The following is a 15,928-nucleotide window of genomic DNA, read 5'->3' as shown; positions in this document are numbered from 1 at the left end:
AAGATGAGGGGAGGCAAAAGCCACTGCAAGGCTGGCAGAGGCGGCAAAGCATCAAAGGGCATAACGAGGTGCTTAAGTACTAACATGATAGGCATTGCCAACACTGACCAAGCACCAACAGGTGTCAAGTATTATCTCAGGTACTCCTTACATCTCTATGAGGGAACAGGATTCTTATTTTACAGATGGAAAATTGAAGGCTTTGGGAAATTAAGTAGCTTGACCAGGGTCACACAAATGGTACGTAACAGACGCTGCAAAGGAATTCAGGCTTTACGCTACTCTCCGAGGAAGCAGGAAAAGTAGACTGCAAAGGGTCTTCCATCACATGCTCCAGAGTGTGACCTCTACTCTGAGTTAGTCTACAGTTTTCAAACTTTGAGAAACAGAATTTGTTAGAAAGAAAAAGAGCAACTCAGAATACATGAAATTGATGTAAAGCTGGGAGGGGGGGACCCTGGGAAGGGGCCCAAGAGAGGTCCGAGGAGTCCTTATGGCTCCTAGGAAGATGGCTTGACATCTGCTGTAGCAGGCAGTTGGGATGTGAGGTGGGGCCATTGGTGGTTTTGAAAGAAATAGAGGAGTCGTGTGTAGAACCACTGGACAGGGAAGTGGCCGCAATTAGCAAAGTCTTAAAAAGCTTCTGTCATGGTCGGAGTGAGGGGGTGACAAAACCAGGGCTGGCTTCCCTGGGACTTGGTGCCTGGCTGAATCTGAAGGCAAGAAAAGGCATTCAAGGGGGCTGGGAAATTTCTGGCTTAGCAAACCAGAACAACGTGAGATAGTCAGCTGAGACACCAGAGGACAGCTGACCTGCTTGGTATGATGGCCTGAGGGCAGCGGGGTGCAGGGCAGCAGCCTGGGGGAGAAGCTGGGCACAGGGGGGTGGGGGTGCAGGGAGAGGCGGGAGCAGAAGCAGCAGGAGCACGGATCTCCCAGGACAGCCTCGCTCGGAAAACGTGGGGAGTGCGCGATGCTCCCAGAGAACCAATCAGAGGGATGGGCGGGGGGGGGGGGGGGGGGGGGGGACAAGGGGGGGGCGCCCAGAAATGCAGGAACGACCCAGAGTGCAGGCAACAGGAGCCAAGACGGCCTCAAGGTCGAAAAAGCGGTCAGTGGGACAGAAGGCCGAGGAGGATGAAACAGGATGGGGTCCGACAAGAGGCCACCGGACCTGGTGACGGAGACGGAGGGAGGGGCGGCCCTGGTGGCCGTGGCCTGGGTGGAACAGCCATAGTGCTTCTTGTTAAAGAAAGAGACCTTTTAGAAGCTGTCCATTCCGGAGAAACGGAGCTAAAAACTGGTTCCTGCTTACTCTTCTCCGGGTCGTATTTCCACACTACATTCCCCTTACCCTCATCCAAAAAAGCTTTGGAACAAAATAGGTCTCAATTCAAAGAAACTTATATTGAAATAATATTTCTGAAATGTACCATTGATATACAATATCACCGACAATCTGCCAGCGTATTCTGAGTCTCTGCTTCCATGCTTCAAGCACTTTTAAATGCTAAAACCCACTACACTTTTTGTTTCCTAAATTGGATTAAAAAGCAATTTTATACTCTGTCAATCAGCTCTACCAAGACATAAAGGGAGGATTGCATTCGTGTTTGCATGAAATAGAATTTCCATCACTCTAACAAGGTCCTGTGGATACTCCATTAGCATATACAATTACCAGGATATTTTCCCCCACAAACTTCTCAAAATCCCCATGAAATAAGAGTTTCTAGATTAACATTAGATGAGTTTTTTTTTAAATGCAAATTTTCATTGGTAACGCATTTCTGTCATAACATTTTTTATCTTTCCTCGTTATTTTCTTATGACTTTCCACACTCCAAGACTTAAGATTTAAAACTATGCATCTATTAGGCTGGATCTTCACGTCAATACTGTGTCAGGCCCGGGCTGTTGGACCAGTTAAAGGAGCTCCAGGAACACAGCAAACCCCTTCCCCAACAAGCTCAGGGACTGCCCGCTGCTCCCACTGGGGCACCAGCAGGAAGAGCCCCTGGCTTACTAGGGCTGGTATTTTAGGCAAGATGAAGATGAAAACTTTCCCCTCACTGGTGCTGGTGATTTTTCTTGATTTTCTTCCCCCTCAATGTCTCCACTCACAGCACCCAGGCATCTCAAGCCCCCTGGGGCTCCCTCAGCCCCTGCTACTCATCAGAACAGGTGTGCGGCCTCCAGGTCTATGGGTGGGACCTCAAATGCTTGGGACTTTCCTGTGGTGGTAGTGATGGGTCCGAGGCACCTGTTCTTTTCTAAACTGTATGCACAGGTTCCTTGAGGTTGCTGGGTTACCTGCTTTCTCATCCCGGTTTCAATCATAGCAGTTCTACGTTTACTTGCTTTGTTCATTAAGCCTTCCTTTAAGATTGTATTGGGAAGGAAAAAATGCTTATCGCTGCTTTAAAAAAAAAATCATTATCAGTTACTTGTCATTATTGTTGTTTTGGTGGCAAAGAGCAGGGATGGCTATTCCAGAAAACAAGAAAAAAAGATAGGAACAGAGGTGGAAATGGGTAACTCTTAATCAGCCACAAGCAAAGGACCTACCAACAGTTACAAACTGGGAATTCCAGAAGGCAACAGCTGTAGCCAGGACATGCTAGAGCCTCCCCTCGAATCTGTAGACCTAAAGGGACCCTGTGGGCACTCAAGGTCAGGGGCACGGCAGTGCCACTGTTACACCCTCTAGCTGTCCTTCTTCTCACTAAGATGTTCCAAAAAGTACTTGTTTATGCATTTTTCTAGGCAGCATCTATTGCTGCCCAGCCTGCAAGTGCAAAAATAGAGCTGAAAGTCCCAGGAAAAAGATGATGAAGGCCCAACGTACATCCAGTGCCTACTATGCACTAGATGAGTTACACAGCGTAATTCCATTCACTTTTCATCAGACCTATGAAGCCTCTATTTTTATCCCCATTTTATCAAAAAGCAAAGAGGGAGCTAATCAACTCCCCCTTCCCACAGTTCCCTTTAGCCCATGGACTGGAAGTAGAGAGAATCCTTGTTGCCAATACTTCTGGACCCTTTCAGTGACACTGTGCAGGTGCAGACCTACCTTGTGTCGCTACCCCTTGCTCTATCGTTATGTTAATATGCTTTCCTGGTATGAATAGGAAGTCCAGGTGATAGGCCTGACAATTCAGAAAAGAATAAACACACATGGCTACCGATGCTCCACTTTACTATTAGTGGCAAAGAACTGCATACTAAAGAAGAGAATTCCATTTGAACCTAATAAAAATCATACACGTTTTTTGTTTTCCTTTTTGGTTTTCTTTTTTTCTGTTTTAAACAGACTGCTGAATGCTGGTGAGGGTGTGACAAAATGGTAAAGAAGGAGTTACCTGCAGATGGGGGTATAAACTACTACAATTTTTTTTGGCAAGCCAACTTGGCAATAAACAGTAAGAGCCCTGAAGTGCTTCTATAGGTTACTCAGTAATTCTCATTCTGTATATCTATCCTAAGGAGATAACATAAAGACCACAGTATCTTTATGTTCAAAAGGTTTGCTATTAGAGCTGACCACCCGGTGTCTACAATAGAGGACTCAAGAATTAAATCACTCTCTTCAACAAATAATGCAAGGAAAACTGGATTCCACATGCACAAGAATGAAACTGGACCTTTATCTTAAATGAAACATAAAAAGCAACTCAAAATGCATTAAAGATTTAAATGTAAGACCTGAAACTATAAAACCCCTGAAATAAACACAGGGAGAAGCTTTGTAACATTGGTCTTGGCAACAATTTCTTGGATAGGACACCAAAAGCACAGGTAACAGAAGTAAAAGTAGGTAAGTGAGACTATATCAAAATAAAGAGCCTCTGTGCAGCATAGGAAACAGAGTGAAAAATAACCTATAGAATGGGAGTAAATATTTGCAAAGTATACATTTGATAAGGGGTTAACATCCAAAATATGCAGGAAACTCCTAAATTCTAATAGTAAACAAACAAAAAAACAACCTGAATACATAGGCAAAAGACCTGAACAGACATTTCTCCAAAGAAGACGTACAGATGCCCAACAGGTAAGTGAGAAGTTGCTCACGGGCACCTGGGCTCAGTCAGTTAAGCGACCAATTCCTGATTTTGGCTCACGTCATGACCCCAGGGTTGTGAGATGGAGCTCCCCTCCAAGGTTCTCCCTCCCTTCCTCTGCTCCTCCCCAGCTCACTCCCTTTCTTAAAAAACAAAGATGCTCAACATCACTAATTATCAGGAAATCTGAATCAAAGCCACAATGATCTATCACCTCATACAAGTTAGGATGTGTGAGGCCATTGTCAAAAAAAAAAAAAAAAAAAAAGATGCTAACAAGTGTTAGTGAGAGAGTGAAGGAATTAGAACCCCTGTGCACTGCTGGTGGGAATGCAAACTGGTGTAGCTGCTGTGGAAAACAACATGGAGGTCCCTCAAAAAATTAAAATAGTACCGCCCCATGATCCGGCAATGCCACTGTGGGTATTCATCCAAAAGAACTGAAAACGGGATCTTGAAGAGATATTTGCACTTCGATGCTCATTGCAGCATTATTCACAATACCAAGAAGTGGAAACAACCTAAATTTCTTTTTTTTTTTTTTTAACAACCTAAATTTCCATCGATGGATGAATGATAATGAAAATATCATATAGGTACACAATGGAATACTATTCAGCCTTAAAAATAAGGGAATCCTGTCCTGGGTTGTGACATGGATGACTCTAGAGGACATTACGCTGAGATAAGCCAGTCACAGGACAAACACTGCATGATTCCACCAATGGGACGTATCTAAAGCATTCAAACTCCCAGAAGTAGAAGGTAGCATGGTGGTTACCCAGGGCTGAGGGAAGTGGGAAATGGAGAGGTCCTGGTTCAGTGGGTACGGGGTTTCAGGCATGCAAGATAAAAAAAGTTCCAACAACAACGTGCATAGAGTTAACAATACTAATACTTAAAAATTTGTTAAGAAGGTAGATTTCATGGTGTGTATTTTTTATGACAGAAAATAAGAAAGTAAATCATCTAGAAAGCTGTTACTAGGAATATTTTAGAGTGTTTGAAGGCACATGGCTAAAAGGCTTGGACTTTAATGTTAAGTGAGAAGATAACCTTTTTAAGGGGAAAGAACCATGAAAACCCGATGACCCTACTCCAAAAAGAATAAATATACCTACAACACCCAACCATAAATTTCAAGTTTAGAGTACCCCGTTAATTTTTAAAAATATGCATATGCCACGTGACTGTGATTCCTAAGTATTAAAAATACATGGGAAAGTAAGGCTAGAAAGAAATAGTCTTAAATAGGATTAGATGATAGGACTATGAAAAATTTCTTTATACTTTTTCCTAATACAGAAATTTATTTTATTTTAAAGATTTTATTTATTTATTCATGAGAGACACAGAGAAAGAGAGGCAGAAACACAGGCAGAGGGAGAAACAGGCTTCCTGCGGGGAACCCTATAGGGGACTTGATCCCGGGACCCCAGGATCACACCCTGAGCCCAAGGCAGATGCCTAACCGCTGAGCCACCCAGGCGTCCCAAGAAATTTATTTTTAGACCACCGCTACAGAGGGGGAAAGAATCTAACGCTGCTTGTAACAAACCAGTAAGTTAGTCTTGTTTTGAAAAGACATCAGAAAATGAAATTTATCTTTAGCACCCTGAAGGAATTAATGAAACATCCTCTATACCCAAAAGGGGTCTCTTCACAGGGACAGACTTGCTGTGTAGATACAGCACACTATGTAGCATTAGTGAAAACTCAAATCTGTGCAATGAATCAGAAAAGCACCATCCTCCCACGTAAATCTCGACATTGCTAATGATTTCTTGGTAGGACACCAAAAGCAAAATAAAAGTGGGACCACATCAAAATAAAAACAACTCCTGTGCCACAAAGGAAGCAAAATGGAGCGTGGGGGAGGGGGGGGGAAGCAGACTTGCAGGGAAAGTAGAAGAAAAAGCTAAAACTAAAAATCCAGTGAACTATAACTACATATAGATGAAGGTATAGAACCGAGATGAGCATGTGGCCCTTCATTTGTCCAGCATCATGAGTGAAATTTTCTTTTTTTTTTTTTTTTTTTTAAGATTTTTAAAAAATTTACTTATGAGAGACATGCAGAGAGCAAGAGGGGCAGAGACCCAGGCAGAGGGAGAAGCAGGTTCCATGCAGGGAGCCTGACGTGGGGACGTGGGACTCGATCCCGGGTCTCCAGGATCACACCCTGCGCTGAACGTGGCGCTGAGCCACCCGGGCTGCCTGAAATTTTCTTTAAAAGATGAAAAATAGGGATCCCTGGGTGGCGCAGCCATTTAGCGCCTGCCTTTGGCCCAGGGCGTGATCCTGGAGACCCGGGATCGAATCCCACGTCGGGCTCCCGGTGCATGGAGCCTGCTTCTCCCTCTGCCTGTGTCTGTGTCTCTGCCTCTCTCTCTCTCTCTCTCTCTCTGTATGACTATCACAAATTAAAAAAAATTTGAAAAAAAAAAAAAGATGAAAAATATTCCCTTTAAATTCAAAGCTCTTATTTTAATCCCATTAATAGAAAACATCCTCCAAAGGTTTAGAGCTTTCATCGTTTTGAACTGTGTACCCAGTTCTTAAAAATCTCCAGCATCATTAAGATGCTAAAACTACTAGTCATCCTCAAAAAGGGATAAATGGTAATTCCATAATCAATGCACTGTAGAGAGAGACCACAGAGGGGAGAGGCCGATTTTGGGGTGGGGAAGGAACAGGTTTCCTGGTGGTGACTTTTAATGGTGGGGGTGAAAGAGGAGTAGGATATCCTCAGAGGAAGCAAAGAGGGAAGAAGAGGAGGAGAATGTTTCTGGAACAACGAACAGACTGTTAGAAGTAGCTGAGAAAAAGTGAAAAACAAGTTGGGGTCAGATCATAAAGGGTCCTAAAGAACCACTGAAGGAGTTTAGATCTTCCTTTATAGGGTTAGGGACACAGCTGCAGCTCCTCAGGAGGGGAGTAACACAATTCAGTTTGTAATAATGAGCCTACGGGCTGCTTCCTCCTTATAACCTGCTGTAATCTAAGCTTCAGAAACCCGTGTATTTTAGACATGCCTGACTGCTTAAAAGGCTCCCTTCAGAACCAAGCCCCACAGCTTTTCACCATTCTGCTTTACTTTGTGGTCCTGTGGTGTGTTTAGGAGAAATACTCCCTACTCCGCATGTTTGCAGGTGAAGAGCGTTCCTAAGAGTAACCCTCCTGGAGTAAGTAACTGATATTTTCCAGTGGATGTTGAAATATTAATATTCCTCAGCCATTAGAAACGACAAATACCCACCATTTGCTTCGACGTGGATGGAACTGGAGGGTATTATGTTGAGTGAAATAAGTCAATCGGAGAAGGACAAACATTATATGGTCTCATTCATTTGGGGAATATAGATAATAGTGAAAGGGAATAAAGGGGAAAGGAGGAAAAAAAATGAGTGGGAAAGATCAAAAAGGGAGATAGAACATAAAGACTCCTAACTCTGGGAAACGAACTAGGGGAGGTAGAAAGGGAGGTGGGTGGGGGGTGGGGGTGAATGGGTGACGGGCACTGAGTGGGGGCACTTGATGGGATGAGCACTGGGTGTTATTCTATATGTTGGCAAATTGAACACCAATAAAAAATAAATTTATTAAAAAAAAGAAATATTAACTATTACTTCTGCTTAATAGAATATCAGATAGACTGAAGCTGGACATTCATGAAAGGCAGTTGTCAGCTATTCTTTTTTTGTTTTTAATTTTTTTTTCAATTTGCCAACATAGAGTGTAATACCAGGTGCTCATCACGTCACATGCCTCCTTAATGCCTGTCACCCAGGTACCCCATCCCCTACCCACCTCCTCTTCAGCAACCCAAATGGTTCTTAGCTACTCTACTTGATACTTTTTTTTCTCCTTCCGAAAGACTATAATTGGGTAAAACGGCATGCAGTGGTTGAAAATTCCTGTGGTAGGCCACTGACAACTTCCTGTGACAAAGAAAAGGAAGCCATGGAAGTGTTTAGGATACGGTAAATACCTCGAAGGAACATCTACTGTCCACAAGCGCCTTGGGAAGTCACGCGCCTGCCATCGTTTGAAGGCTTCAAGTCTAGGCTGGTCTGCAACCTGGTGGGATGGTGGGGGGCAGTGGAGGATGATGTTGAAGGGTTAGAGAACCCCGAACTAGTTCAGGCTCCATCACTTACTAGCTGTACGACCAGGAGCGGGTCACTTAATCTCCCCAAACCTGCAGCTCCCTCATCGTGTACCAGGGGTGGCAGTCTGATACACCTCACCGGTGTTGTTGTGAAAGATCAAGGAGAAGGTATGTGTAATCCACTTGGCACACAGCAAACACGTAATGAAAACCAGTATTAAAAATAATCATCACAGTATCATTATGGAGAGAGATTCAAGCTGGGAATGGGAAGGTGTCCTAGATGATCTCTAAGGTCCCTTCCTACACCAGGAGTCCAGGAGTTTAGATCTTTCACTGATGTCTCATTAGAATTAAGGCTACTTTCTCCTTGAAAAGGGACCCGTGTGTATGTGTGTGTGTTTATTAAAGTATTGGCAAGCAGTCCAAGAAATCATGCATAAAAGGTGTTTGTAACAGCCTGCATATAGTACACATGCACCAGAGGTTTGTGGTTAATTCTGAACAGAATTCTGAACAGCGACTCAGGGCTTTTCCCTCATAGAAATGTCAACAGATGAAGAAGATCTGGAAACAAGTTTCCCCTCAGCACAATCACCATCAAAGCAAAGTGGTTTCAGTGGAATCAGTTTACCTATGCACCCTATCTTTTCTCCAGTTAATAATTAAAAAGAGTGAAAACAAATATTTCAAATACTTTCACTTTTTAAAAGAATTCTATCTTACAGGTAAGAGTGCTAGCTGAGTCAAATTCTTCCAAGGTGGCCTTAAACTATTTCTTACAGCTTTTAATGCTCTTCTAGAGGCTCAATCAACCATGTAAGACCCTTATCACAGAATTACACGGCAGCTTCAACTAAAATATCTAACTAGGGGTAGTGGAAGGGGAGGAGGGCGGGGGTGGGGGTGACTGGGTGACGGGCACTGAGGGGGGCACTTGATGGGATGAGCACTGGGTGTTATTCTATATGTTGGCAAATTCAACACCAATAAAAAATAAATTTATAAAAATAAATAAAAAAAATAAAATAAAATATCTAACCAACAAGTACCAGTTTTCTATCTCGTGCAGTAAGATTACAAAGCTCTGGTATAACTGGAAGAGTTAGGACTCAAGTTTCCAGGCTGAAGGGGCCTCCAACAAGTCAAGTATCAATAATTTTAATACTTCATGAATATAGGATGTCAAGTTTTTCAAAGAACTTTGACTATATTATCTCAGTTGGGTCTTTATCACAAAAGGTAAGGTTTATATTTATCTTCATTTGAAAAATGAGGACATGTTCACAGCAGCAATGTCCACAGTAGCCAAGCTGTGGAAGGAGCCACAATGTCCTTCGACAGATGGCTGGATAAAGAAGATGTGGTCTATATACACCATGGAATATTACTCAGCCATCAGGAAGGATCAATACCCACCATTTGCTTTGACGTGGATGCAACTGGAGTGTATTAGGCTGAGTGAAGTAAGTCAACTGGAGAAGGACAACCATCATATGGTTTCACTCATATGTGGAATATAAGAAATAGAGAAAGGGAATATAAGGGAAAGGAGGGACGTTGAGTGGTGAAAAAATTAGAGAGGGAGGCAAACCATAAGAGACTCCTAACTCTGGGAAACAAACAAAGGGTTGCGGAAGGGGAGGTAGGTGGAGGGTTGGGGTAACTGGGTGATGGGCACTGAGGAGGGTACTTGATAGGATGAGCACTGGGTGTTATATCTTGGCAAATTGAATTTAAATTAAAAAATTTAAAAAAAAAAGAAAAATGAAGGAAAACTTTGAGTTCAGAAATGCTAAACCCCAAGCACCCATGGCCAATAAGTGACAGAGCCAGAACTTGAACCTGTCTTTGTCTCAGAGTCTAGGCCTCCGTTGTTCAATGCTACTTCTAGAAGAGCTTATTTGTGCTCTTAGAATAACTCTGTATTGAATGCAGCATTCAATAAATATTGATGACCTAAGTTGACTGGAATTCAGGACAATGTTTTCATGATTAGCTTTAAATTTCATTCAAATCTGAATGAACATTTTTAACTTAGCTGAAAAGATAATAAATAAAGAGATGTATTTTATACCGCCCTATATACAATACCTAAGTCTATAAACACTATGTTGGTCATTATCCACTGGAACTAAAGTGGATAAATCTATCCCCCGCCAATTGTGGCACTGTGTACCATCCTTCGGTTTTCTGTTTTGTGGGAAAATGAGCATGCCCTGAGCATTCCCGATCTCAGAAATGATGTTAGGTCATCTACCTGTGTCACTCTGAAGATCAACAAAATAAAGTAGGTAACTCTACAAATCCCCACATACACACGTAGATGCACACATACACCACCCTTTTGCTACATTACTGCGAGAAAACAAAGAAGCCTTCCTTTGTCATTTTTCAACAGTGAAAGTCTTCATCAGAAATCTGAAATAAAATTATGCCTGTAGTACCCTGTATGAATAGTTTTCCCAGGTCAAAATGTGCTTTATAATATCGAGAAACTGAAAATAGCCCTCAGCCATGTGCCTATCGCATAGCAGGTACTCAAATAGAGGCAAATCATAAATACACACCCATCTCCTAAATAAAAGATTATAGAAATATCCTCTATCATGATAGGACTCCCTTAAAATCAAATTCAGGGAAAAAATACATAGGAAATACTAGGTCTTTATAAACTGGTCAATCATGTGGTTAACAATTAAGACAAACACTTCCTACTACATACACCTACATATGCCACTCACAAGTCAAAAGAAAATACTACTTCATACTGTGAGGTTCTCCTTACTACTTTCCTGCCAATACTGATTAACTATCATTTATTTATAGACACAGAACGTCACGTTAATCAGTATTTTTTTTTTCCAATTATATTCAAAACTAGGTTCATTTCCCGAGTCAGGTCTAAGTTAGAGTATAACTGGTGTGAAATTCCTATCAGATGCATCGACAACACTCTTGGGATCTCCCTATTTTGCCAATTGCTGGCGTCCTGGCCTGACCTGCCGCAGCGAGGTCTATCCATTTACCCTACATAAGGGTACATAAGGCCCCCAAACCGGCCCGAGGCCTCTGAAGGTGGCTTTTGCTTAAGCCTGAAGCTGATGACCATGGGCTAGAGGCCTCAGCGTTCACTGGCTGCACTTCATTTTTTTTTCCCCACGGGGTGTATTCGAGACACGACACCGTGGTCACTGAACACTTTTCTCCACTAGCTAGTGTAACGAGCTCCTGTGGGGATCCCACGGACTCACTTTTGGCACGTGAGGATTGAATTCCACGGCTCTGTGAATGGCCTCTACTGCATTCATCTCTGCTGTGCTCAGCCCCCGCCGAGATGCAGCCTCGGGAGAGAATCTGAAAAGCAGAAAGACAAACACCATCCAGTTGGGACCACTGCTCGGGCATCAACCCGGACAGGCGTCTACACGTCAAGGGCCCATAAAACCACAGCGAGCCAATGGCATGAGCTCTCCACACCTCCACTACGTGGAACCTCTGAGCGACCCCTCAGACCGAGGCCAACAAAAACCCCCGCAGAAGCAGAAAGCGTGCTTGCATCTAATCTTGGCAGGAATTAAATTCAGCTGTCAAGTCTCTCTGTCTAAATAGCTAATCTAAATTTTCTGTGAGGTACCTGCTTCGGTCAGGGCAGGGGGGGGGGGGAGACTGACGAGGGCGGACAGTGTAGGAAAAAGAGAAAACTAGGTTACAGAAGAGCGTACTTGGTTAAAAACAGAACTGGGGATAATTTTACAGGAGGCTCCCAACCCAACGTCAGTGCTGCGATGCAGCTTCCACCGCAGGCGAGCCTGCTTGGGGCCGTGCCGGCAGGGGGTGTGCGTGCCCAAACTGCGGGCCAGACACCTGCCCAGGTGAATGAAAAAAACCAGACCATGCAATCTCTTTCTCACCTCACACCCAGGGCTAACTCCAGAGCTGTGCTTGGCAGGCAGACACCACAGGGGAAGCTGTGACAACCCTGGCCCTGCCCTCCCAAGCTGGAGTCGCTGTGTAGGGAGAAAAGATGTTGCAGTAGGTACTGGCGATCTACAGGATAAAAAAGAATGAAAGAAAATTACTTCGGTCTTGAAGTGCACACACACTTAACAGCAAACCTGTCTGACATAGCAGAGGCTGTTTTCTTTTCCTGTTAACTGCTTTTCAACGCTTCAGAGGGATTGTATCGGGCAACGTGAGCGTTTAGGAACTCAAAAACAGTGAAGCCAACTGTTCGCTTTCACCTGCCAGTCATCTCGGCTGCTCATGGAAATTCTCTATGCCATAGTCACCTGCCTGAATAAAATGGGCAAATGTCCCACTGAAATGACAACTCAAAGCAAACGGACCCTGGGTTGGGGGGGTTGGTGTGGAACTGAGGAGTCAAAGAATGGGAGATGATCATCCCCTGTGCCATCTTACAGGTTTGTTAGGACTACTACCCAGTCTTGGACTGCTGAAGGAAGAGGAATACGCAAAAAAGAAAAATGAATAAAAGGAAGGCATTTGTGTAAGTCCCAAGCAGGCCTTTCGGTATCTACTGTCTGGCAAAAAAAAAAAAAAAAAAAAAAAAGTCACCTCAGAGGTATGGAATTTCACATAATTCCCTCTTTAGGGACCCATGCACCCTTACAATACCTGGGGATATATATTCCCTCCTTCTAGTAGTGAAAGAAAAGATCAGCAGGTTTTAGAAAAATGCATGCTCATAAGCAGGGGTCTCATAGACTGAGAGAAACTTCCAGAGAAAGCCCTCGGAGGCAACACATCTCCTTAAGTCGGGTCAGACATTTAGTACCACACAAGTCATTATTCACTTACTTGTCAGAGACAGCTCTTGCTTTGAGCAAGGCAGCTGTATAGCATATTGTTGCCGACTTTGGTAAGCTTATATCTGTTAGAGAAAAAGAAAGTAGAAACTCTTATAAGTTTGGAGAAATAAAGAGCAATGATCTTTTAATTCACTGGCATTCTAATCACGTAAGTCTAATAAAGGATAAATTGAGAATATTTTAATACATACAATACACAGCTGTTTCTATGTGTCAGGGTGGTATGTGAAACTAAGGGTAATTCATATTTTTGTGAATAATTCATGTGTAAAATCCACCAGCCTGACTCTTGGGCAGTCATCTTCTAAGATATGGATTTTCATATATTGAGTTTAATTAAGCAGGGAAGAGCTATAAGTGTATGAATTTAAATATTACAGGAATGCCCCTGATATCATAAAAGGCATATAGGATTCTATGTCACTTATAAAAAATTTTCAACAGGCGGATATGAAGAATTAATATTACCTGAATCTTTTTTTAAAAAACATATGTAAATAAATTATTTTTTAGTGGTAATATTTAAAACAGACTTCCTTTGCACTAAATTTCAAGAGGCTCATATTCAGTTTTTTGTTTGAAAGGTAACACATTTATTATGTGTATATATATATAACATATGTGGGAAATCTTTATTAATAAGGATATATATGTGAAATCTTTATTTTTTTTTATTTTTTTTTATGTGAAATCTTTAGAAAGCTGTATAATTTTTGCTCATTCAAATCCATGGGAGACCCCCTTTCATATGAAGCCTAATTTGTTTCTCTGAGAAACAATTCCTCTCAGTTTGTACAGAAAATTTCACGTGGAGAGGTGGGAGCAGGTAACAGGTTCATAAAATGAGTTTAAAGAGAAATAAAAGTACGGGATACAACAGAATAGATAAACTCAAAGAGGGTAGTCCCTTTCGAGGAAAAATTTGTATTTAAATTACGACTCTATTTTTTACAGGAATAGTATTTCCTAAATGCTGAACCGAGTTTATGCTGAGGACAGAGAAATGCCATCAATTCGGACCAGATAAAAATATGCCATTCCTAGCGCAGCAAAATCCACTGTAGGTTCGAGAAACTCTTACCACTTGGAACGCTCTGCCAGTTTCTTCACAGGGCTATTTTCAACTTCAAAAGTATTACATTACGGTGGAATTTAAGAAACAAAACCAAGGAGAAAAGGGAAGAGAGACACACACACAAACCAAGAAACAGACTCTAAACTATGGAACCAACTGATGGTACCGGAGGGGAGGTGGTAGGAGGATGGGTGAAATAGGTGATGAGGATTAAGTGGTGCGCTTGTCGTGAAAAGCACTGGGTGCTGTAGGGAAGTGTTAAATCACCACATTGTACACCTGAAACTATTCTTATACTGTATGTTAACTAACTGGAACTTAAAAACCTAAAAAGAAAGAATTACATTACAGTAAGAATGAAAAGGGAAGTCCCAGAGCTAGCCAACAGACACCACGGAAGAAAAGAGGTTCATAAAAGACAAACAATCCCTAATCCAGTAATAAGTATTTATCACCAATCCCAGCAAGAGGAATTTCTCTTTGAGGGGAAATTTCAATGCCATTGATAAAAAAAATAATAATGATCATTGAAAACACCAACACAGAGCTGAAAGGGAAAAAAGTCTTTGTAACCCTGATCTCATAAATTATATTCAAACAAAATTTCACCACCATATGCATAGTGTAAAATGATGTGTTCATGACTAAGAAGAAGAGCAAAAGAATGTCAAACACTCATGGATTTGTCTTGTTGCCTTTCCAACATCTAAACCTTTAATTGTGTCCCAGTGTGGGAAATTAATCCAAGAATCCAATATCTCATTTATTAGGGTCCACTCATTGTCATTGAAAGGTTAATAAAAAACTATAGATAATACCATTCTACTTAAAAGTTCAGACATTTTATTTAAAAAGTATCCGAGCCTTATTTCTACTCATGGTGTGATCTAATGTTCCTTCTGCGTCAACCTCACATCTTCCCATGAAGTAGGGACCAATGAAAAGTCCAAGAAAGGAGATGGAGGCTGAAGACAATGGACGTAAATGTCTGGAGCTGGAAGCACACAAGACGGAGCCTCACTTGGTAAAGTAAAGAAAACCTGTGGTTAAGGATTTGGCTTCCAAATGGGAAAGATGAGACCGTGTTTTGATGATTACCTAGATAAGCAAAGTGACACAGTGACTCAGTTGGAAATGCCGAAAAACATACAACTGAGGTGTTTCAGCAAAATACTACAGATGCCCAATCAAATATGATCTTTAATCCAGAACCAGGTCCCCTCGTGCCTACAAACAGGACACTCACAACTAGAAAAATGCAACAGAATTCTGCAACATTACAAACACACTATATAGTGTTTTTCCCATAAAATTTTTTTACCCCTACTCCTTCATCATACGTAAAGATGGTGGTATGCGTGCACAGTCATAATGCTTAAAAAATAAATAACCAAAAATATACTTTAATCAACATCAAATGGGAAAAGGGGGAAATGTAAATACCCCATTCCCCACTAGTGGCATGTTGATTTCATTTGTTTTCTTTTTGTTCGAGTAAATTATTTTGCTCTCATCATTTAACAAAAATAAAAAATAGCAAAAAATTCTTGCATAACTTGTTTATTTAGATAGTTTCAATGTTTTTCTTTTAATTCTGTCAAAACAATTCATCTATTTGGTAATGGCAGTTGTCTCTAAGAAGTGAGGAAGCACTCTAAAGAAACTGATCCTGAGTTTCCCTGTGGGTAAAGCGTCTTGTTGTTCAAATAAGGTTTTCGTTTACAACATATTTTTTAAATGATGCTTATCTTTGACAATAAAAATAAAAAGCTTTGACATTTTGCCTACTCCAGCAATTCCACTTCTGAGATTTCTTCCTAAGAGAAATAATCATGACTGTGTC

The 15,928-nt window shown here is 41.8% G+C and overlaps 1 protein-coding gene across 15 annotated transcripts in view; it reads right to left on the bottom strand.

Annotated features, from left to right (window-relative positions):
* The window catches only part of ST7 (suppression of tumorigenicity 7), a 241,122-nt gene that overhangs the window by 26,258 nt on the left and 198,936 nt on the right, over positions 1–15,928 (bottom strand). For 11 of the 15 annotated variants that reach the window (XM_025464753.3, XM_025464750.3, XM_025464754.3 and 8 more), the window contains 2 exons: positions 13,000–13,072; positions 11,433–11,535 (listed from right to left, as the gene is read on the bottom strand). The exons of 1 other annotated variant lie outside the window; for it this stretch is intronic. In XM_025464753.3, coding sequence (XP_025320538.1) covers positions 11,433–11,535; positions 13,000–13,072 — 176 coding nt within the window. Of the gene's footprint in view, positions 1–11,432; positions 11,536–12,092; positions 12,229–12,999; positions 13,073–15,928 lie in introns of all 15 variants that reach the window. 3 more of the 15 variants (XR_003143234.3, XM_025464752.3, XM_049093844.1) reach the window with 1 other exon arrangement.

The sequence above is a fragment of the Canis lupus genome, chromosome 14 (genome assembly GCF_003254725.2).
Source record: "Canis lupus dingo isolate Sandy chromosome 14, ASM325472v2, whole genome shotgun sequence".
NCBI lineage: Eukaryota > Metazoa > Chordata > Mammalia > Carnivora > Canidae > Canis > Canis lupus.
The sequence above is the reverse complement of the archived record's forward strand: the minus strand, read 5'-3'. Positions and strand labels throughout refer to the sequence as shown.